General features: G+C 46.1%; 1 protein-coding gene across 5 annotated transcripts in view; it reads right to left on the reverse strand.

The window, feature by feature from the left end:
- Positions 1 to 17406, reverse strand: part of LOC147106423 (uncharacterized) — a 59849-nt gene extending 42443 nt beyond the window's left edge. For 2 of the 5 annotated variants that reach the window (XM_086009524.1, XM_086009522.1), the window contains exons 1-6: positions 17103 to 17405; positions 12700 to 12769; positions 10082 to 10233; positions 5038 to 5111; positions 4259 to 4367; positions 3744 to 3995 (exon numbers count right to left, since the gene is read on the reverse strand). In XM_086009524.1, coding sequence (XP_085865650.1) covers positions 3744 to 3995; positions 4259 to 4367; positions 5038 to 5111; positions 10082 to 10233; positions 12700 to 12769; positions 17103 to 17223 — 778 coding nt within the window. In that variant the 5' untranslated portion in view covers positions 17224 to 17405. Of the gene's footprint in view, positions 1 to 3743; positions 3996 to 4258; positions 4368 to 5037; positions 5112 to 10081; positions 10234 to 12699; positions 12770 to 17102 lie in introns of all 5 variants that reach the window. The other 3 variants (XM_086009526.1, XM_086009523.1, XM_086009525.1) reach the window with 3 other exon arrangements.
- Between the last annotated feature and the right edge of the window lie 7035 nt (positions 17407 to 24441).

A 24441-nucleotide genomic window follows, 5' to 3' on the forward strand; every position in this document is an offset into this window, starting at 1 on the left:
TATGAACGCATGAAGAAGTCTCTTCAGGAAAGATGTCTAGGGAGGGAACAACAGTCGGCTAACGTCCAGTTGGGTACGGAAGAAGTAGCAGGCCCTCTCGCTAGACTAGCTCAGGACGACACCGAATATTACCATGACCTGTTGAGTGACACTGAATATTACGAGGATCTGGTCTGCCCAGCTTGTGATGAAAACTCCCAAAGTGCAGAAATCAGGATGAAGCACTTAAAGTCTAAGGAACATAGAGAGATGGTGGCGCTACAGCTGGCAGCTGATAAGGGAGCCCCGAGAGTCTCCAAGAAGCAGAAAAGAAAAAGAAGCAGAAGATGATAACCATCAAAATCATTATCACTCCTACCAGATCATGCACGTGGGCCCTACAAAGGGAGATAAATCAGTTGGAAAGTAAGAAAAATTACCAAGGCAATACAGTTGTTTGTAAAAGTCAGCATTGCTGGTTCAGCAGGACGAAAGTTCAAGCTGTTACGTCAAGGGGAAGACTAGTGGAGGAGTCACGCTAGCAATGTGAACCGGCTACACCACAGCGATGTTGTTCGGACCGAGTCAAGACTAGAGACTGAATCTATACACTGTTCCCACAGAGACTGAACCTGTGAACTGTTTCCCACAGAGACTATATCTGTAAATTGTTTACCTGAAGTTGAATATATGTATGTTAATGAGAAATAGTATGTTGTAAGCTAAAAAGGGAGGATTGTAGTGTATGTAACCGTCTACCTTTAAGAGACTATTGTATGTAACCGTTCACCTTTAAGAGAACTATTTTAGGTGTGGCACTACTTGTTTGGCTTCTGTATACGGTAATACCGACGGTGACCACACCGGTATATAAGTGCTGTGGCATGATTTATAGGGCAGATTCGCCCTGACCTTCGAATAGTAAAGTCCTGTTGTATGTTACTCCTGAAGTCTGTGTCGTAATTAACTGCACAACCCACAGACTTTACACTTCTGACTCAGAGGCGAGGGTGCTACCCACTGAGCCCCAGCTGACACGTAGGTGGAAGGAAGGGGAAAAAAAAAAAAATTGCATTAATTATGCTGATAATCACTACCTGAAAAGGTTTGCACTACTCCGAATTATTACAGTACAAACTTACAATGAATTCATCACACGAATCATTCACCTAAAGGCAAACCCAAATTCTGAAAAATACAACATGGATAACCATGACTGGGAAAGAGAAGCAATTTCCTCAGCAACAGACTTGACTTTCGGTGTCTGCAGGTCACGCGGTCCTTTCTAGGCTAACACTCCAGTGCAGTGCTGAGGGAGTGCTGCACTGTCGAGGGTGCCGTCTTTCAGATAAGACGTTAAACGTCTGCTCTCTCAAGTTGACGTAAAAGATCCCATGGCACTATTACGAAGAGCAGCAGGGGAGTTATCCCAGGTGTCCTGGGCCAATAATTATCCCTCAATCAACATCACTAAAAAACAGATTGTCTGGTCATTATCACATTGCTGTCTGTGGGAGCTTGCTGTGCACAAATTGGCTGCCATGTTTCCTACATTACAACGGCGACTCCACTTCAAAAGTACTTCATTGGCTGTAAAGTGCTTTGAGTCCTGAGGTCGTGAAAGGTGCTACATAAATGCAAGTCTGTCTTTCTTTCTTCCCACAATAAATGTTTTCTACATCCGGGGAAGGGCAAAGAACTGATGGTATCTATAGTTAACACACGCTTTCACCTCTGGGATTTGGAGACATCAGGAGAATGTCTTCTCTGTATTGGCTGCAACACTCCTCCTACATGTGGCCAGTCGCAATTCAGTGCCTGCTTATCACAGCATGGAACTAGCCACAAGTTGGGCAGAGATGAACGAATGCACTCAGGTCACAGGATGACTGGTGTGGGATGTGGAAAAATTCATACTGGTACAGTGGAAGAGGCGGAGCTTTGACTTAACTGAACCAGGGACATTAATGGCACAAAAGGTGGCCATTCGGCCCATTGCATCTCTGCCAAAGCAAACGGAAACTAATCCCACTCTCTTCCCCCATTGCTCTGGAGGGTACATTGTTAGGAAAGAGTGCAAAATAGATACACTGCTTTTTGGTTGTCCTGTGCCTGATGTACAAGTGCTTGGTGTCAATCTTCTGTAATTAAGAATGTCAATTTGAAGAGATAATTTTTCTGCAATTTGTATCTGGTAGAACAATGGCCCTTGTTCCTCACCAGGGTCGCAGCTGGTCAATTGGCCATCTTCAATTGAAAATGCAAGACAATTTTTAGGCACATTTCCCAAATCAATATTAGAAAATATGCTCATTAATGAGCCTGCTTACAAAGCTGCTGATTTGCAGCCAATAATATTCAATTACACTGAAGTGAAAAGCTATAAAACCTGGAAGATAATGGTACTGAAGGGTTGCTTCACTGATGCCTGCGAGTGTAGCTACCAAATGCCAGGAACGGACTAAAGACCTTTGTCAGTCGGTGCTGGACAATTAACTCAAGAGATGTCTCTGCCCACCTGGGGGGCAAAATACCCAGCTGTGATTAGAATACGGTGAATGAACAACATGAGAATCCAGAGTTCAGGGTTACTGTGATTAGCTGGCCAATTTCAGAGTGATGAGCAATTACAGACAAAGCAAGTCAGTGGTTTCTGGAATTCTGCAACCTATGTGAGCCACACAGAGGGAAACTGGGCCGCACAACACAAGTGTGGGGCATTACAGTAATGGACATCTAGGGTTTCCTTTGGATCGGATAAGCTGGGGTCGTTTTCTTTGGAACGGAGGAGGCCGAGGGGAGACCTAATTGAGGTGTATAAAATTATGAGGGGCCTAGATAGAGTGGATAGGAAGGACCTATTTCCCTTAGCAGAGGGATCGATAACCAGGGGGCATAGATTTAAAGTAATTGGTAGGGAGGTTTAGAGGGGATTTGAGGAAAAAAACATTCACCCAGAGGGTGGTGAGGGTCTGGAACTCGCTGCCTGAAAGGGTGGTAGAGGCAGAAACCCTCATCACATTTAAAAAGTACTTGGATACGCACTCGAAGTGCCGTCACCTACAGGGCTACGGACCGAGAGCTGGAAAGTGGGATTAGGGTGGATAGCACTTTCTCGTCTGGCAGAGACACGATGGTTCAAATGGCCTCCTTCTGTGCTGTAAATTTTTATTATTCTAGGATATGATTTTGGTTTACAGATACACAGGGATTTTAGGAGTTTCTCATTTTTAATAAAATCACTAGAAAACTTGGTCATTTTACACCCTTATTCTGAATGAATCCCAAATAAATTACTATAAACATTATCTATCAAAATGTCCAAAATATTGTATTCTGAAGGTTTAATCACTCAATAATCCAGTCCTCCTCTATACAGTGTTTGGATTGGAATTAACTTCTGGTAAGAATATTATTCATTCGATGTAGAAGTAAAATTTTGGTTGTCAGTTTACTGGCATAAACTAGTAAATAGCGTGTGGTGCTGCCAGTGGTTAGTTTGAATACAAGTTTTGTTTTTAAATATACAAGATGGTGACAAAGTTGGGAGAGATTTCAGAAACTTGCTCCACTGCGCCACCCAATGGCTAAAGCCTGCAACTAGTGTGACAGTTGACATGGCAAAATTGAATGGGTAATGTTGACATAACAACTTTTAATGGTAAATGCTGATGGAAAAGTGTGACAACAGGTTTGTGGGCAGGAATTGCAAGATTTTTTAACATATAGATAACTGAGCAGTCCATTAAAAACCAGTACACTACCTGTCATGGTTGCAGCACAGACATCATGTTGCCCTGCAATACTCAAACACACCGTGTAGTGTTCACATGGAGTTAGACCTGTGATTTCACGATTCTGGTCTTGAACAATCTCTTGATGCAAGTTATTGCCATCCACATCGAACAATAAAAGGGTGCAAAGAGGATCTTTAAGGAAACAGCCTCTGAAATCCCAGGAGAGACTCAGAGAAGTGCTAACCGTACGGATCTTCAAGGGGAATTGATCAGCAAGAACTGCGAGACAGAATCAGTTTTAATGGTTAGTGTTTAGCAAAAGCGTTCAGGAAAAAAAATAAAGTGCCAGACATTTTCTCCGAGACACTACAAACAAGCAGTTTGACAGGTGTTAAAATGATTTAGACTTAAATTGCAAAAACATTTATTTTTAAAAAAAAGTTCTGATGAAAGGACTTTTTGATTTTATTTCAGATTTCCAGCATCCGCAGTAATTGCTTTTGTTGATTAAAAAAAGGTTAAAGGAAAAGCATTCATCTCACCTACTGCCAAGGCTATACCAATTGCCTCAGAGAAGTAAAGCACTTCTCCCTTACAGCCCAGTCTGACGCTTCTTTGGAACTGGATGCTTAGTTCAGAGTCTTCCATTTTCTAGAAAGCAAAAAAAAAGGCAGCATCGATTGCAAGTTACCCTCTAGGCTTGACTATTCCAACGCACTCCTGGCTGGCTTCCCACGTTCTACCCTACGTAAAATTGAGGTCATCCAAAACTCTGCTGCCCGTGCTCGAACCCGCACCAAGTCCCGTTCGCCCTTCACCCCGTGCTCGCTGACCTACATTGGCTCCCGGTCCGGCAATGCCTCGATTTCAAAATGCTCATCCTGGTTTTCAAATCCCTCCATGGCCCTCGCCCCCTCCCTATCTCTGTAATCTCCTCCAGCCCCACAACCATCAGAGGTATCTGCGCTCCTCTAATTCTGGCCTCTTGGGCATCTCCGATTTTTAAATCGCTCAACTGTTGGCGGCCGTGCCTTCAGCTGCCTGGGGCCCCAAGCTCTGGAATTCCCTCCCTAAACTTCTCCGCCTCTCTTTCCTCCTTTAAGAGGCACCTTTAAACCTACCTCGTCCCCGCCCTAAATTTCTCCTTATGTGGCTCAGTGTCAAATTTTTTTTAATAACACCCCTGAGCAGCACCTTGGGACATTTTACAACGTTAAAGGCGCTATATAAATACAAGCTGTTGTTGATAAAGCCCATATTGAAATAAAAAGCTTAGCTCACACTATTTAACTCCCAAAACATTCATCAGCTTACCACTTACCAAGTTATCTGCATGGATGGGGGCCATTTCTGCACCATTTCCATTTAAGGACAACACTTCTAGGTATGGAGGACCTCAATGTCATTGCAAAAAAGGAAATTAAAAAAAAAATTATTTGCAACATTTAAGATTAAAAAAGACAAACTACAACTTCCTGGCACGTTGAAGGAGAATCATTTTTACACCTAAATTATGCTGATAGGGTGAGCTGAAGAGGGGTGGGAGGAGGCTCGTGTGGAGCATAAAGACCAGCATGGACCAGTTAACATAGAAGATAGGAGCAGGAGTAGGCCATTCGGCCCCTCGAGCCTGCTCCGCCATTCAATGAGATCATGGCTGATCATCCAATTTCAGTACCCTGTCCCTGCCTTCTCCCCATATCCCTTGATCCCTTTAGCCTTAAGAAATATATCCAACTCCTTCTTGAATATATTTAATGAATTGGCCTCCACTGCCTTCTGTGGTAGAGAATTCCACAGGTTCACCACTCTCTGGGTGAAGAAATTCCTCCTCGACTCAGTCCTAAATGGCTTACTCCTTATCCTGAGACTATGACCCCTGGTTCTGGACTCCCCAGCCATCAGGAACATCCTTCCTGCATCCAGTCTGTCCAGTCCTGTTAGAATTTTATAAGTTTCAATGAGATCCCCCCTCATTCTTCTAAACTCCAGCGAGTATAGACCCAATCTCTCCTCATACGTCATTCCTGCCATCCCAGGTAGCAGTCTGGTGAATCTTCGCTGCACTTCCTCCATGGCAAGAACATCCTTCCTCAGATAAGGCGACCAAAACTGCACACAATACTCAAGGTGTGGTCTCACCAAGGCCCTGTACAACTGCAGCAAGACATCCTTGTTCTTGTACTTGAATCCTCTCGCTATGAAGGCCAACATACCATTTGCCTTCTTAACCACCTGTTGCACCTGCATGCTTACCTTCAGCAACTGGTGCACAAGGACACCCAGGTCTCGTTGCACTTCCCCTTCTCCCAATCTATTGCCATTCAGATAATAATCTGCCTTCCTGTTTTTGCCACCAAAGTGGATAACCTCGCATTTATCCACATTATAATGCATCTGCCCAATCACCCAACCTGTCCAAATCATACTGGAGTTTCTCAGCATCCTCCTCACAGCACACACGCCCACCCAGCTTTGTGTCGTCTGCAAACTTGGAGATATTACATCTAGTTCCCTCATCTCGATCATTTGTATATAGTTGGGCCGAATGGCCTGTTTCTGTGCTGTAATTTCCAAGTGATCCCATTCCCTTAAAATTATCCACCATATTTCAGGAAAGAACTTTTATTCAGCTCATGCCAGGAAATAACAAAAAATGTAGGCTCAAGAAAGTAGGTCTTGTTATCATTTATATATTGCCTCGTCGCATCCTCCGGACATCCCAGAGGGCTTCTCAGCCAGTGAGTTACTCTTGAAGTACAGTCTTCACCGTTCACAGTGGGTGTGATGGTGTCAGCACGAGTTTCTCGCTGTACGCTGTGGGCAGTATAAAAACCAAAAAGCAAAGTAGCCAACAGATTTTTCTTTTAATAAAAACCAGGTAATCTCCACTTAGCAACCGCCTCATAATTGTTAGCAGTTGCATCCAGAATATCTGGTCACGGAGGTAATCACACCTTAACGAGCTAATTGAAACTGCTCGAAGACCTCACTTAGCCTGAAATCAGCAGAACCTTTTAAAAAAAAAAGTTAAGTACTGCTCGAAATAGTCAACGTGCTTAATACGTTACAAGTGGTGCCTTGCCAAGTGACTTCTATGGTGATGGTGAACGGTTAGCACCATTTGCCCGATATAGGCGGCTGTCTGTGATAACCGCGGATGGCGTAAATGGTGGGGACTTTTTTTTCCCCGTTCATGGGATGTGGGCGTCGCTGGCAAAGCCAGCATTTATTGCCCATCCCTAATTGCCCTGGAGAAGGTGGTGGTGAGCCTCCTTCTTGAACCACTGCAGTCTGTGTAGTGAAGGTACTCCCACAGTGCCGCAAGGGAGGGAGTTCCAGGATTTTGACCCAATGACGATGAAGGAACGGCGATATATTTCCAAGTCAGGATGGTGTGTGATTTGAGGGGAACTTGTAGGAGGTGGTGGTGTTCCCATGCGCCTGCTACCCTTGTCCTTCTAGGTGGTAGAGGTCGCGGGTTTGGGAGGTGCTGTCGAAGAAAACATTTGTACGAACATTGTCAAATGCGGCAGCCAATCTCCACAAAGCAAGGTTCCACAAAACAGCAAAGCAGGTGAATGACAGTACTTCAAAAGTACTTCATTGGCTGTAAAGTGCTTTGAGATGTCCTGAGGTCATGAAAAGCGCTATATAAATGCAAGTTGTTCCTTTTACTGTACAGGCCTCAGTGATAGAGAGATAGTACTGTACATGCCAGGGTTCTAGTCTGTTATTTCTAGATGCGGTTATTCCAATGTTCTCTTAGCCGACCTCTCACCTTCCGTAAACTGGTCCTCGTCCAAAACTCTGCTACTCTGTATCCTAACTTGCACCAAGTCCCATTCATCTATCAGCTCTGTGCTTGCTGGCCTACATTGGCTCCCAGTCCGGCAACACTGCTGCTGCTGCTGCTAGTACTATGCCTTTAATGTAGTACAACATCCCAAGGTGTGTTATCAAACAAAATTTGACACTGAGCCACACACAGATATTAGGGTGGATGACCAAAAGCTTGGTAAAGAGGTAAGTTTTCAGGAGTGTCTTAAAGGAGGAGCGAGAGAGGTAGAGAGGCGGAGAGGTTTAGGGAGGGAATTCCAGAGCTTAGGGCCCAGGCAGCTGAAGGCACGGCCACCAATGGTGGAGCGATTAAAATTGGGGGTGCTCAAGAGGCCAGAATTAGAGGAGCGCAGAGATCTAAGGGTTGTAGGGCAAGAGGAGGTTACAGAGAAAGGGAGGGGTGCAAGGCCATGGAGTGATTTGAACACAAAGATTAGAATTTAAAAAAAATCGAGGTGTTGCTTAACCGGGAGCCAATGTAGGTCAGCGAGCACAGGGGTGATGGGCGAGCAGGGCTTGCTGCAAGTTAGGACACGGGCAGCCAAGGTTTGGATGAGCTCAAGTTTATAGAGGGTAGAACGTGGGAGGCCGGCCAGGAGTGCGCTGGAATCGTTGAGTCTAGAGGTAACAAAGGCATGGATGAGGGTTTCAGCAGCAGATGAGCTGAGGCAAGGGCGGAGACAGGCGATGTTCCGGAGATGGAAATAGACGGTCTTAATGAAGTACTTTTGAAGTGTGGTCACTGTTGTAAAGTAGGAAATGCGCCAGCCAATTTATGCACAGCAAGCTCCCACAAACAGCAATGTAAAAATGATCAGATAATCTGCTTTAGTGACGTTGGTTGAGGGATAAATATTGGCCTAGGACACTGGGGATAACTCCCCCGCTCTTCTTCGAGCTATTGCCATGGGATCTTTTATGTCCACGAGGGGGCAGACAGGGCCTCGGTTTAACGTCTCAACCAAAAGACGGAACCTCCGACAGTGCAGCGCTCCCTCAGCACTGCACGTGTCAGCCTAGATTTTGTGCCAAGTCTCTGGAGTGGGGCTTTGACCCAGGCGATGTTACGGAGGTGGAAATAGATGGTCTTGAAATAGCATGGGTATGTGGTCAGAAACTCATCTCGGCGTCAAATGTGACAAGAAGTTTGTGGACAGTCTGGTTCAGCCTCATTGCTGTTTGTGGGAGCTTGCTGTGCGCAAATTGGCTGCCGCGTTTCCCACATTACAGCAGTGAGTACACTTAAAAAAGTACTTCATTGGCTGTAAAGCGCTTTGAGTCGTCTGGTGGTCGTGAAAGGCGCTATATAAATGCAAGTCTTTTTTCTCAGACATATGCTAGGGAGAGGGATGGAGTCGGTGGCTGGGGAACAGAGCTTGTGGCAGGGAACGAAGGCAATGGCTTCGGTCTTCCCAATATTTAGTTGGAGGAAGTTTCTGCTCATCCAGTACTGGATGTCGGACAAGCAGTCTGACAATTTAGAGACCGTGGCGGGGTCGAGGGAGGTGGTGGCGAGGTAGAGCTGGGTGTAGTCAGTGTACATGTGGAAACCAGCGCTGTGTTTTCGGACAATGTTGCCGAGGGGCAGCATGCAGGGGGCTAAGGATAGATCCGCCGAGATCTCTGCGCTCCTCCAATTCTGGCCTCTTGCGCATCACCAATTTTCATCGCTGCACCATTGGCGGCCGTGCCTTCAGCTGCCGAGGCCCCAAGCTCTGGAATTCCCACCCCAAGCCTCTCTACCTCTCTCTGCTCCTTTAAGACGCTCCTTAAAACCTACCTCTTTGACCAAGCTTTTGGTCATCTGTCCCAACATCTCCTTATATGGCTCAGTGTTAAACTTTGTTTGATAAGACTCCTGCGGGACGTTTTACTACAATAGAGGCACTATATACAGGAAACTCTCTTAACCGGCACCTAAATATCCGGAAATCTCTCTTAACCGGCAAAATTCAGGAGTAGGTTCAGGTAAGTTTTACTATATATTAGTGGCCGTGTAACCAGGGTTCCTGCACCTGTTGCCGTGCAACAGGGACTCTTGGATCTGTGGCCGTGTACGGGGCTCTCGTACCTTGGTAAGTATACCTCTCTGTAATCCGGACTTTTTGATCAACCGGCACCACGCCGGTCCCGTCGGTGCCAGATAAAAAAAAGTTTCCTGTAAATACAAATTGTCTTTCGTTGTCAATCAAAATCATGGGGCAGAATTTCTTGTTAATGGCCTTGGGCATATTGGGCCATCTAGGCACGAGGAGGAAATCTGGGCAGGGAGGATTACACCCCAGTAATAGCACCCATCTGATGTCCATCCATCCAGTGTAAATGGATGGAAAATTAAACGGGGCCCCATTACTGGGGCACAGTCCTCTCTGCCCGATTTTCCACCGTACACCCGTGACCAGGTGACCCCATAGGCCCAAGCACAGCAACCGGAAAAGCAAACCATTATTATGGTTTATTAGCAAAGCGCACACTGCCAAGAGCAAGTAACACATTGGAGAAAGCGGCAGTCAATATTTACATACACATGGTGTAGATTCTCCAGGTAGATGACCCATTAACATGCGAGTACTGTAGGGTGTGCCCCGCCCTCGGCTCCAGGGACCAGGACCCAGAGTTTCTCACTCTTTCAGCTACAAGGATGTTGTTGCTGTTTAAATAAAGTCTCCGACTAGAACTACAAAGCAAACGCACTTTTCACCAAATCAACAAGAACAGATTCTCAATTGTCATTACTGAACTTTTATTAAAAAAAAAAAAAAACATTCTTGCGATATGGCCATCGCTAGCAAGGCCAGTGTTGCCCTCGAGAAGGTGGTGGTGAGCCACCTTCTTGAACCGCTGCTGTCCCATGAAGGTGCTCCCACAATGCTGTTAGGTTAGGGGGTGTCCAGGATTTTGACCCAACAAAGGAATAGCTGATATATCTCCAAGACAGCCTGGAGGGGGCGATGGCATTCCCATGCACCTGCTGTCCTTGTCCTTCTAGCTGGTGGAGCTCACAGGTTTGGGAGGTGCTGCCAAAGAATCCTTGGTGCTCCAACTGCCAATTAATACCCAACCACCAGGATAAAATGTTAAACAAAAGTTGTGTCAACGAGCCCATGTCAAAAGCAAGTTCAAGCTCAGACACTCAGTCTCAATCAAATGTCTCTCCTCTTGTATGAAGCCTGTAAGTGATTGCATCCTTTTGAAGATTCCCCAGCCTCAAAATGGGCCAGGAACTCACCTGCATAAAATTTAGTGAACAAAAATGTTTTAAAAAAAACGGTCAACCATGGGAAATCCCACTAAGTCAGCGTACAGACAGGGTAGCAGACACACAGCCTGCTCTAGGAACAGAAGGTGGCCATTCAGCCTCTCAAGCTTTCCCCGCCATGCATTTAGATCACAGCTGATCTGTAACTCAACTCCATTTACCCGCCTTCGCTCCGTAACCCTTGCTACCCTAACCCAAGAAAAATCTATCGATCTCAGTCTTGAAAGCTCCGATTGTCCCCCAGCACCCACAGCCTGCTGGGGGTGAAAATTCCAGATTTCTGCTACCCATTGTGTGAAAAAGTGCTTCTCGATTTCCCTCCTAAATGGCCTCACTCTAATTTTAAGATAACGTCCACTCATTCTCAATTCCCCCACCAGGAGGAAATAGTTTCTCTGTATCTTTTAACGTTTTAAATACCTCGATTGGATCACCCTCAATCTCCTAAACTCAAGGGACTACAAGACAAGTTTATGCAACTCTGGTCCCACTGCTTTAGCGCCGGTATCAGAAAATCTACACCGATATCTCAGTGTCCTAACTCGCACCAAGTCCCATTCGCCCATCACCCCTGTGCTCACTGACCTACATTGGCTCCCAGTCTGGCAATGCTGCGATTTAAAATTTCTCACTCTAGTTTTCAATTCCCTCCATGGCCTCGCCCCTCCCGATCTCTCCAACCTCCTCCAGCCCCACAACCCTCCGAGATATCTGCACTCTAATTCGGGCCTCTTGTGAATCCTCTATTTTCATCGCTCCACCACTGGCGGCTGTGCCTTCAGCTGCCTCGGCCGAGCTCGAATTCCCTCCCTAAACCCCCCTCTCCTCCTTTGAAGACGCTCCTTAAAACCAACCTCTTTGACCAAGCTTTTAGTCACCTGTCCTAATATCTCGTGTGGCTCGGTGTCAAATTTTGTTTGGTAACGCTCCTTGAGATGTTTTATTACGTTAAGGGCGCTATATAAATGCAAGTTGTTATTGTTGTTGGTTGGAGTGGTCAAACCAGAGTTCACACAGATGCCTTACATCTACAAGAACACAAAAAATAGGAGCAGGAGTAGGCCATTCGGCCCCTCGAGCCAGCTCCGCCATTCAATAAGATCATGGCTGATCTTCAACCTCAACTCCATTTTCCCGCCTGATCCCCATATCCCTCGATTCCCCTAGTGCCCAAAAATCTATCGATCTGTCTTGAATATACTCAACGACTGAGCCTCCACAGACCTCTGGGGTAGAGAATTCCAAAGATTCACAACCCTCCGAGTGAAGAAATTTCTCCTCAAAATCAGTCCTAACTGGCCGACCCCTTACTCTGAGACTGTGACCCCTGGTTCTAGACTCCCCAGCCAGGGGAAACATCCTCCCTGCATCTATCCTGTCAATCCCCACAGAATTAATGAGATCACCTCTCATTCTTCTAAATTCTAGGGAATATAGGCAGAGTTTCCTAAATCTCTCATGAAACAATCTCCCTCATCCCAGGAACCAGTTTGGTGAACCTTTGTTGCACTCCCTCTATGGCAAGTATATCCTTCCTTAGGTAAGGAGACCAAAACTGTAGACAGTATGTACACACCCAGCTGTGTAAAAGAACACAGAAATGGGCATCATTAATTAAGTTAGAATGTCCCTGGGCTAGGCAGCAACACAGATCTCATGGTAATTAAATTAGGTCTAATACACATTGAATTTTTTTTTTTTTTTTTTTTTTTTTTTTTTTTTAAATTGGCACATTGTGTCTTCTGAACCAATGCATCTGTTGACTTGAGAGCCTAAATCACTGCTACAGTGCACAGTTTTCATGGGCTACTCCATTCACAGAGGTCACCATCTGTTTCAATGTGTTCATCTACAACTGTACAATACCCTCTTTAGTGCATTTACCCCTCTGACGCGTTGCTTGTTGTTATTTCCCAGCAAAGCGAGATAGCGCCACAGGTTACTGGTTCTGCCCCTTTAAATAAACAAAAAAAAGTACATTTATACAGAGAATTTATTTTGCAGCGTCCTATATACAAACAGCAAGATATACATGTTTGAAAAGACAGTTACAGGAAACTTTTTTTTTTATCCAGCACGGACGGGACCGACGTGGTGCCGGTTCATCAAAAATTCCGGATAACCGAATGCTATAGTAAAAGATACGGAGCCGAGAGCTCCGTATAAAGCAACAAACCCTGTTGCTTCAGAACAATGGCCACAAGTTGCAAGTGTCTCTGTAGCTTAGCAACAGCTGCAGCCACACCCTTGCACAGCAACAAATGGAGGAAGGCAAGTAATAAAAGTTACCTGAACCTACTCCTGAATTTTGCCAGTTAACCGAGATTTCCGGTTATTTAGGTGCCGGTAAATCTAAAGTTTCCTGTACTACAAAGAGTTACAGTAATTGCAAGGCATTGATAAGGGGCTTGAAAGGAGGAGAGATAGATAGAGAGAGATATCATTGAATTATAATGATTGGATATCATTCCTTGGATATCATTCCTTGAGACAGTCATCCTCCCGAGTCTAGCCCAACTGGCTATTATACGTGTGCGAGCCTTGACCATGATTATTGTAAGGTTCTTTGATTGCAGGAGGCCTCACAGCCAAGCCCCCTCTTGTTCTACCTCGTGTCCACACACATTTTCAATAGGGGCAACCTTCTACCTTTTGAGGAATGGGTTTCTTTGACAAGATTATGAGATAGCATAAGGTGCACGGTCATTCTCATTCATCAATGACCGTACAATTAAAGTGAAAAGAATTGCTTAAGCTTGAGCGACCGTCAGCAGCACTTGGAGAGTCATGCAAATTTTGTTCAAAAGGCAAATGGCAGCGACACGGATATTGGGAATGGTGGAGGAAATGGAGCAGCTTGAATATGAAGTTGGTTGTTGGACAGAAAACCAACACTGGAACTTTCAACTTCCTGAGGTGTAAAACAGGCAGGAGCGGACCAGCTGTCCTTCATACACACCCACCCCGGCCGGGCCCGGCCCAAAAAAAAAAAAAAAAAAAAAAAAAAAAATCACACGGCGTGCAACAGATCCACTACTGCCCAATTTACACCCACGCGGAGGTTGATAGCTACACCCAAAGGGTTAAGGGCAAAGGGGCAAAGCTCAGACGGGAGAAGGGTTGGACGTGGTGTGCTCCAGGAGTCACTTCCGTTCTGTATATAAAGGTTAGACTTGGGTACGGGGAGCACGATATCAACATTTATTGACAACACAAAAGGGAGGCGGTTCGGCAAATAGTTAGGAGGACTGTAAAAGATTTCAGAAAGAGATGGGTTAGCAGAATGAGATGTTATTATATAGATTTTTGAATATTAAGGGATCAAAGGGATATGGGGATAGTGCAGGAAAGTGGAGATGAGGTAGAAGATCAGCCATGATCTTATTGAATGGCGGAGCAGGCTCAATGGCCGACTCCTGCTCCTATTTCATGTTCTCTTATGTTCTTAGATGCAATTTAATGTTGATGAACATTGGGTGGGGGGGGGGGGGGTGGGCGGAAGAAATACATTTTGGGAGGAAAGTAAGGATTTCGGAGCAATAACTTAATGGAAAGACAGTGAATGGTGTGGAGGACAGTGAATCCTAGCGTGCAAACACAATTACTTGAAAGTGCAAGTGCAGGTCGATGCAGCCAATAAGAAAAAGCCAAGAGTATTTTGGGTTATCTAAATAGGAGTATAGAAGTTATGATGAATTGGTACAAGGCAATGGTTTGGCCACAGTTAGAGCGCCTTTGTGCAGTTTTGGGCATCCCATTATAACAAGCACATGGCAGCCATGTAGAGAGTGCGCTGCATAGGATGATACCAAGGATGGGAAACTAGTTAGGAGACACTCAAGATACTGGGACTATTCCATTAGGAGAAAACTTTTTTTATGCAACGAATGGTTAGGATTTGGAATGCACTGCCTGATAGGGCGGTGGATACAGAATCAATAGTCTTCAAAAAGGGAGTTGGATAAATACTTGAAGGAGAAAAAATTGCAGGGATATGGGGAAAGAGCGGAGGAATGGGACTGACTAGATTGCTCTTCGAAAGAGCTGGCGCAGACTCGATGGGCCAAATGGCCTCCTTCTGTGCTGTACTAGTCGATGATTCTGTGATAAGATAAGGGGATTTAATAGATTTTTAAAAAACTGTGGAAGATTTTGATAGTCATTCCCTGTTCACTCTACTTCTTCTGGCCAGGTGTTAGCGACACGGAGTTATCAATTTAAAATAGTCAATAATAGTGAGGATAGGTTCGGAGATTTTCATTACACAAAGGGCTGCTGAATGGCAGAGTACTTTACCATAGGGAGGGGTTGAGGCAGAGACTATTACATCTGTTAAAGGAAATTTGAATAAATGTTTGAAGCAGAGGAAGTTTATGGAGCTCGAGGGAAAGAGCAGAGCAGTGGGACCAGAATTGAACAAAGAGTCAGCACGGAGACGATGGGCTGAATGGCCTCCTTTTGCACTATAAACATCTAAATGGCTGAGATGAGGAGGAATTTCTTCACCCAGAGAGTGGTGAACCTGTGGAATTCTCTACCACAGAAGGCAGTAGAGGCCAATTCATTAAATATATTCAAGAAGGAGTTGGATTTCTTAAGGCATCAAGGGATATGGGGAGAAAGCAGGGACAGGGTGCTGAATTTGAATGATCAGCCATGATCTCATTAAATGGCAGAACAGGCTCGAGGGGCCGAATGGCCTACTCCTATCTTCTATGTTTCTATGTCTCAAATTTTTTTAATTCATTCATTCATTCATTCATGGGATGTGGGCATCGCTGGCAAGACCAGCATTTATTGCCCATCCCTAATTGCCCTTGTGAAAGTGGTGGTGGTGGTGGTGATGGGATATTGCCAAAATGAGAGGGCCCATCATCTTCCAACTCCCAGGCCACCTGCCTTTGCTGCGGCCTGGAGGAGTCCGTGTTCCATGTTTATATGGCGTGAGAGAGGTTGCAGCCCCTCTTCCACCATTTGAAGGGGCTGCTCCTCAAATTTTTGGATGCACTTCAGTCCCACGCTCCTGATGGGAGCGGGCAGATCGGGGGAACCTCCTCGTAGGACTGCTCCTGGGCCCGGCCAAAGTGGCCATCAACTGGTCCAGGCAGCAGGCGGTCGGTCTGCCGGATTGCCTGCCTCTCTTCCGCGGCCACGTGAGTGCCCGGGTGATGGAGCACGCGGTGTCCGCCGGCACACTCGAGGCCTTCCGCGACAGGTGGGTGCCGCAGGGACTGGAGTGCTTCATCAACCCCAGTAACCAAATTTTAATTTAATTTGCTACGGTTCATTTGTTGTAATTTTGTTAAATTACAGTTTTAGTTGATCGCACCAAAACAGCATCTTCAAAATTCTCAACTATGGGGCGGGGGAAGGAATGGGAGGGGAAAGGGTTGTATGATCTCCAAACCCAGTGTCCAAACACTCAACCAAACCCAGGAGGACCTGCTGACCCGGTGCAGCGATTGAAAAAGGGACTCAATGTTAAGGTGCAGCCCTTTCAAAGCCCAGTCAACTCGGAGATCATCTTCCAACACAGGGTTCGGCAGTTTCACATTGACCCATCAGGGGGAGCTCCTCGCGTTCTCTTTCAAAACAAGAATATAGTTGCAAAGATGCGAGTGGACACCGGGATCGTATCATTCAATCAATGATTTTTTTTTTGGGGGGTGGTGGATTCTGATAGCTGACCATTCCTTGTACTGGCTAATGTTGAATCAGCCTCGAGAAAAAAGTGTTGCACATCGGTGAAAATTCAGCGACTGCCTGTTTGCAACATTTGGTTGTGTAACCAACCCATGGAAGATTTGGGGTAAATTCGAGATTAAGATCGCTCACTCCACTGGGGAAGGCAAGGGCAGGGGAAAGGGACACGGATTCAACCTCGGGCGCTGCAAATGTGTTTACACCAATTGATAGTTAAGATTTCTCATCAGCCAACAAGAATAAGACTGAGTGTAGACACTTCCACAAGAATTATGTTGGAGCATCACAATTCAGAAGATACATCGAGTACCACCAAGACTAAACCAAAAAGTACAATTATTATTGGAACTACAGACACACAAATTGGACTCCCAATCGTGTGACTCTCTGATTGCTCAAACGACAAGTTATTAGCACTGCTTGGAGTGAACACAGATACATGCGAGAGATTTATTGAGGAGAACTTGATCAGAATTAAGAGATTCAGAGACAAAAAAAAGGGTAGAGTTTCTCGGGGCCATTTCCCCATGTAAAACCTTTACCTTTTACAGAAATTCTAACGTTCTACAAGAAATGCGACTTACAGCGTAGAGAAAGTGGCCAGAATTTGAGCGGGAAGTTTGCATTACCTCCAGGCACTTGGGCTGCCTTCAGCTGGAATGCGGCGAAAAGCCACGCCATGGTCACTCTGCTCATGGACAACATGCTGCTCAACCAGTCCACTCTCCCAGCCACACAACGGGACGAGGTAGAAACTGTATGTTCCCCCGCTAATTGTTAACAATAATATCACTTTCGCACCTCCGACTCACCGCTCCTTGCAAGCGAATTGAGAAGGTGACCCAGGCCCATAAATGGGCAGCAGTCAGACCCCACACACACAGTCCAGGTGAGGACTATCACCTGTGAATCGCCAATAACCTTAAGGGGATTGAATGGTAACTCGGTTATGGCTCAGATTTGGAGCGTTTTAACATTTAAAGGGACATTACCTTCACTGAAAAAGTATTTGATGATCTATGTTCTCAACCTTGGTATTGTAGGAACGGAGGTTCCTATCTGAATAAAGGTATTCGACTCGATGAATCAAATCAACAGGTTTTAATGAACAACGAAGTTAACAGGGAAACTACAGGAGAAACGGTACACCGGTCTAATCAGCTTGCTGGGCACTCGACGACTGCTGGAAGATTCTGGAAGCTGACATCATCGCGTTCTTCGCGCCACTGGCGGTCCCGTGATCGGCGTCATGACGTCATCACGTAGAGTGCAGGAAAGTACAATACAGTACTTTAAACAGGCAGTTTAAAGGTGCAGTCCGCGGCTGCACTACACTGTAGTTAAAGGGATTATTACTAATTGTTCTGAGACCCTTGGTGGCTCCGCCACAGTGTCCTATTTTGACCCGACCACATATTCGCGCCATCACTAAGACTGCCTATTTCCACCTCCTTAACATCGCTCGTCTCCGCCCTTGCCTCAGCTCATCCGCTGCTGAAACCCTCATCCAAGCCTTTGTTACCTCTAGACTTGACTATTCCAACGCACTCCTGGCCGGCCTCCCATGTTCTACCCTCCATAAACTTGAGCTCATCCAAAACTCGTGTCCTAACTCGCACCAAGTCCCGTTCACCCATCACCCCTGTGCTCACTGCCCCGTGTCCTAACTCGCACCAAGTCCCGTTCACCCATCACCCCTGTGCTCACTGCCCCGTGTCCTGACTCGCACCAAGTCCCGTTCACCCATCACCCCTGTGCTCACTGCCCCGTGTCCTAACTCACACCCAGTCCCGTTCACCCATCACCCCCTGTGCTCACTGCCCCGTGTCCTAACTCACACCCAGTCCCGTTCACCCATCGCCCCCTGTGCTCACTGCCCCGTGTCCTAACTCGCACCAAGTCCCGTTCACCCATCACCCCTGTGCTCACTGCCCCGTGTCCTAACTCGCACCAAGTCCCGTTCACCCATCACCCCCTGTGCTCACTGCCCCGTGTCCTAACTCGCACCAAGTCCCGTTCACCCATCACCCACTGTGCTCACTGCCCCGTGTCCTAACTCACACCCAGTCCCGTTCACCCATCACCCCTGTGCTCACTGCCCCGTGTCCTAACTCGCACCCAGTCCCGTTCACCCATCACCCCCTGTGCTCACTGCCCCGTGTCCTAACTCGCACCAAGTCCCGTTCACCCATCACCCCTGTGCTCACTGACCTACGTTAGCTCTCGGTTAAGCAACGCCTCGATATTTAAATTCTCATCCTTCACTTCTAATCCCTCCATGGCCTCGCCCCTCCCTATCTCTAATCTCCTGCAGCCCCACAACCCTCCGAAATCTCTGCGCTCCTCTAATTCTGGCCACTTGTGTGTCCATGATTTTAATCGCTCCACCACTGGTGGCCGTGCCTTCAGCTACTGAGGCCCTAAGCTCTGGAATTCCCTCCCTAAATCTCTCTACCTCTCTTTCCTCTTTTAAGACGCTCCTTAAAACCGACCTCTTTGACCAAGCTTTTGGTCACCTGCCCTAATATCTCCTTATGTGGCTCGATCTCAAATTTTGTTTGATAATCGCTCCTGTGAAGCGCCCTGGGACGTTTTACTATGTTAAAGGCGCTGTATAAATGCAAGTTGTTGTTATGGGGTGAGGAATAAATGGAAAGATTCGACTTGACTGTTGTTTCCATCCTGAAGTTGTGGGTTCAGTGACTCGTTGCAACACGAGTTTGTGCCATTAAATCCCGTGTCTGTGTACCAACAAGAAAAATTTGCCAAAGACTTTTTCACGAAGATATTGTCTTTCAAGGGGGTGGGGTAGACGGTCTCATTAAACTGATGATGCACGATCGGTAATTGGCATCTTTAAAGAAAGAACTTGCCTTTCTATAGCGCCTTTCACCACCTCAAGACGTCCCAAAGCGCTTCACAGCCAATGAAGTATTTTTGAAGTGTAGTCACTGTTGTAATGGGGAAACGCATTTATTAAACCCAATTTAAAATATGTCCTGCATTAATGATACACACACCTTCTAGAACCATAGAACATTACAGCACAGAAGGAGGCCATTCGGCCCATTGTGCTGATGTCGGCTCTGTGAAAAAGCTATCCACTTGGTTCCGTTCCCTTGCCCTTTCCGATACCCATTTAGATTTTCTTTTACGAATATTTCCCCGCGTCTCTTTTAAAAGCTATTATGGATTCTGCATTCCATGTCCTAACAACTCTCTTCCTTAAAAAAAAATTCTCTTAACCTCTCCCTTTCATTTGTAGTGTCAGTCGTGGCTCAGTGGGCAGCACTCTCGCCTCTGAGTCAGACGGTTGTGGGTTCAAGTCCTACTCCAAAGACTTGAGCACAAAAATCTAGGCTGACATTCCCAGTGCAGTACTGAGGGAGTGCTGCACTGTCGGAGGCGTCGCCTTTTGGATGAGACGTTAAACCGAGGCCCCGTCTGCTCTCTCAGGTGGATGTAAAAGATCCCACGGCCCTATTTCAAAGAAGAACAGGGGAGTTCTCCCCGCTGTCCTGGCCAATATTTATCCCTCAATCAACATCATTAAAAAAACAAATTATCTGGTCATTTATCACATTGCTGTTTGTGGGAGCTTGCTGTGCACAAATTGGCTGCTGCGTTTTCTACATTACAACAGTGACCACACTTCAAAAAAGAATTCATTGGCTGTAAAACACTTTGGGACGTCCTGAGGTCGTGAAAGGTGCTGTAGAAATGCATGTCTTTTTATTTATTTGCTGATGTTCTTAAACTTTGGTCTCTAGTTATTAACTCACTGACCAGTGAAAATAGTTCTTTTCCAATTTACCTCATCACAATCATATTCTCTCCTCTTTCTCGCTTCTTGCTCTCCCTGGACTACACATCTTTTTTTATCCCTGATACAAAATGGAGCAAACTGCGCCCAGCCCTTTGCCAATGTCTCTAATGAAGGACAGGGTCATACAAAAAGGAGGCAGCGTGGCTGTATTTCTTAACCAGGACCTAATTGTTCTAGAGAGAGATGGAACCTGCTTTATAAGGTGCAGTTGAAGCTATTTGGGTTCAGACGGATCAAGATATTGGCCCAAAATTGATCTTTGGTACCTGTATCTCTGCGCGCCTCCAATTCTGGCCTCTAAGACCCACAATCTGGATGAACAAGTGAAGATGATCAAGAAGCTTGGCGATCACATCACCAACTTGAAGAGACTGGGACCCCTGCCTTGTAGGCAATGATGGCTTGTGACTTTGTACAAAGAGCTGAGACCTGAGCTCTGTAATGTCATGAACTGTAAATAAAATGTTCAAATTAAAAAAAAAAAATTAAAAATAAATAAATAAATAAATAAATACAAAAACCAAGGCCATTAACACCATTAGGCCTGAGAGAAAAAAAATTCTGGCCACTAGAGCATCCCCGATTTTAATCGCTCCACCATTGGTGGACGTGCCTTCAGCTGCCTAGGCCCTAAGCTCTGGGAATCCCTCCCTAAACCTCTCCAACTCTCTCTCTCTGCTCCTTTAAGACGCTCCTTAACACCTACCTCTTTGACCAAGCTTTTGGTCACCTGTCCTAATATCTCCTTGTGTGGCTCGGTGTCAAACTTTGTTTGATAATCGCTCCTGTGAAGCGCCTCGGGAAGCTTTCCTGCATTAAGAGTGCTATTATAAATGCAAGCTCTTGAATCTATCTTTACCACAGGCTGTTGCCTGTTTAAAGTTAACCACATGCCCGCCCCCCTGCTTTTAAAGGGGCACAACAAATAAAGACTGTAAATGAGCAAAAAACATGTTAAAAGGAAACTTAACAAATTAAATTAAAATTCCATTTCCGGGGGTATTCAAGTTGTTGCTGTTGTTATAGACCTGCAGGTCAAAGGGCTTATTAAGATGATGATGATGAGAAATTCTGGGATTTTTAATTAAGCCAGCAGGGGGCAACACTAAGTGGCCTGACCATCACCGAACAAAACATAAAATCATTCTAACAAGTGCCCTGGGGGCGCCACTGATATAATAAAATAAAGGTCCAATTAAAATAATGGCCTAGAAATTGGCCCACTTACCACCATGAATTTTCACCGCAATCCGATCTAAAAATGGCGGCCGCCACTCTAGCGCCCTTCTCTGACGCGGGACTCAGCGGCCACCCTTTTGCTGAGGGCCTTAGCGCTGCCGGTAGCAGCGCTGCCCCCGGACATGTAAATTAAGAGAGGGTGACGTCAGTGCAACGCCGACTTAACGTCACCTCAGCGAACTTCGACCTTAACGCTGAATTCAGCGCTGGGTCCTGATCTTGCCATGAAAACCCAGCGCCAGCACCTCTGAAAGGGACGCATACATCTTTCAGGTAAGTTTGCATTTAAGCTCTTGGGCTGGATATTTTTTAAAATTTTATTGAAGTAGTGGTTTGGTGCAATGCATGTTAAAAATTTTTTTAAAGTTTGCTGGGTGTGCTGCTGGATGCTTTCAAGGCCTCGGATGGTAAAGGAAGGCCTCTGAGGAGATGACGAAATGCTGGGAATACTCAGCAGGTCAGGCAACACCCGTGGAGAGAGAAACAGAGTTCACATCTCAGGTCGAGATGCTGCCTGACCTGCTGAGTATTGCTAGCATTTTATGCTTTTACTTCAGATTTACAGCATCTGCTCGCAGAGGGAAGAGGAAGAAGCAGAAGAAAGGATGAAACCCAGATAGTCCCTTTCTGATCAGGATATCCACGATGGAATCATCCGCCTGCAGTACCAGTGACCACAACCCCAATTCCCCTTTCAACATTTGTCCCACACCTTACCTTCCCTCTGTTACTGACCATCACAGCATCCTCTTGGCCACAATGCTGAAATAAAAGCCACCACAAAGCAAACTTTCCAATCCAACTTTATACATCTATCCATCCAATTTAACATCAAGAAATCAACTCATCACCCTTTTGCACTCCCTTAGTGACTGTCTTGTGTGCACCTTTGCCTATCCTACTAATGTCACACAATGCTACCCCAGTGGCTGCAGCATGGCTGGTGGAAGGCTGCTGACTTTCAGTGGGGGACACTGCAAATGGTCTTGCTGGTCAACCTTGAGGAACTGGTGGCTGGGAGTGTCAAACCGAGTGACGGTATTGTTTCTTTTTTTTCTTTTTCTTTTTCTTTTTCTTTTCTTTTCCTTCTCCTCCACCTCCACCTCCTTTCCATCTCGCTGCATTTCTTGGGTGTGTGAAATGAGGAAGGCACAAGGGTGGAGTTGTGGTGAGGAGAGGGCGGGAAAGCAAGAGTTGCATGCGAGAAGGAGGATGACGTATGAGGATACCGGCATCTTTTATCCTTTCACCCCCGCCGCTGGCCAAGGGCTCAGCCATGCCCCTGCCAAGAATGGCCAGCACCGTCTCCTCCAAGGGAGTGAGGTGAAGCTAGGAATGGGAGGTGTGGCTCGTGGTTGGTGCAAATTGTTGGTAGATGAGTGATTGGGGTGGGGGGTGGGGGGGAGTCGTGCATTGAGAAGTGTGTGAGGCAAGTGATGCAGTTGGTAGGAGAAGGCCTTTGAAGATGCATTCACTGACCTTGACCACTGGTCTGAGGTCTTGAAGCTTCTTTGGGCACTGGAGCAAGGTCGTGGGGGTGACACTGCTGGCAGTGACGGCCTCGATGATCTGGCCCCACATTAGAAGAGAGTGATGTTTTTGCAAAGTGGCGGACTTTGAGGAGATATGATTTTTTTTTTATTCATTCACGGGATGTCGCTGCCAAGGCCAGCATTTATTGCCCATCCCTAATTGCCCTCAAGAAGGTGGTGGTGAGCCGCCATTCCAGAGGTCAGTTAAGAGTCAACCACGTTGCTGTGGGTCTGGAGTCACATATAGGCCAGATCAGGTAAGGGCGGCAGATTTCCTTCTCTAAAGGACATTAGTGAACCAGATGGATTTTTACGACAATCTGGTAGTTTCATGGTCAGCATTACTGATACTAGCTTTTTATTTTAATTCCAGATATATTTAATTAACTGAATTTGGATTCCCCAGCTGCCATTTGAACTCATGTCTCGGTCGGATCATTAGTCCAAGGCCTACTGGTTTACTAGTCCAGTAACAGAACCACTATGCTGCAGTAGCCCATATGATTGAGACCTTTATGAAAATAATGAAAGGATTAGACGTGGTGGATAGGCTACTTGAACGAGATAGTTTAGGCGGGACCAGGGGGAGGTAAGTATGAGTTATAAAGGTGCTAGGTTAGATGCCTGGAGGTACCTCTTTTCACAGAGAGTCATCGACCTCTGCAATAAGCCACCGCCTTGTGCAGTGAATATGGATTCGCTGCAAATATTCAAAAAGGGAGCTGGACAAGTTCCAAAGCACTTTACAGCCAATGAAGTACATTAGAAGTGTGGTCACTGTTGTAATGTGGGAAATGCGGCAGCCAATTTGCGCACAGCAAGCTCCCACAAACAGCAATGTGATAATGACCAGATAATCTGTTTTAGTGATGTTAACTGAGGGATAAATATTAGCCCCAGGACGATCTCCCCTGTTCTTCTTCGAAATAGTGCCGTGGGATCTTTTACGTCCACCTGAGAGAGCAGACGCGGCCTCGGGTTAACGTCTCATCTGAAGGACGGGACCTCTGACAGTGCAGCGCTCCCTCAATACTACACTGGGAGTGTCAGCCTAGATTTTTGTGCTCAAGTCTTTGGAGTGGGACTTGAACCCACAACTTTCTGACTCAGAGATGAGAGTGCTACCAACTGAGCCATAGTCAACACTGGGAGTGGTGAACATCTCTACATATAGAAGGCAGGTGGGTCATTGGGGGTAGTGTCACCAGGCACCATGGTCTCCTGGAGCTTGCTTGATCGCTGTCGTGGGTGGATGAAGAATTTCCTAGACTTTTGTCCTAAATTGCCCTAAGGTTTTTTTTCCCTCTATTTTATTGCCTCTCCCAG

Source organism: Somniosus microcephalus, chromosome 16, assembly GCF_052327205.1.
Source record: "Somniosus microcephalus isolate GS21.2 chromosome 16, FLI_Smic_1.0, whole genome shotgun sequence".
Classification (NCBI taxonomy): domain Eukaryota; kingdom Metazoa; phylum Chordata; class Chondrichthyes; order Squaliformes; family Somniosidae; genus Somniosus; species Somniosus microcephalus.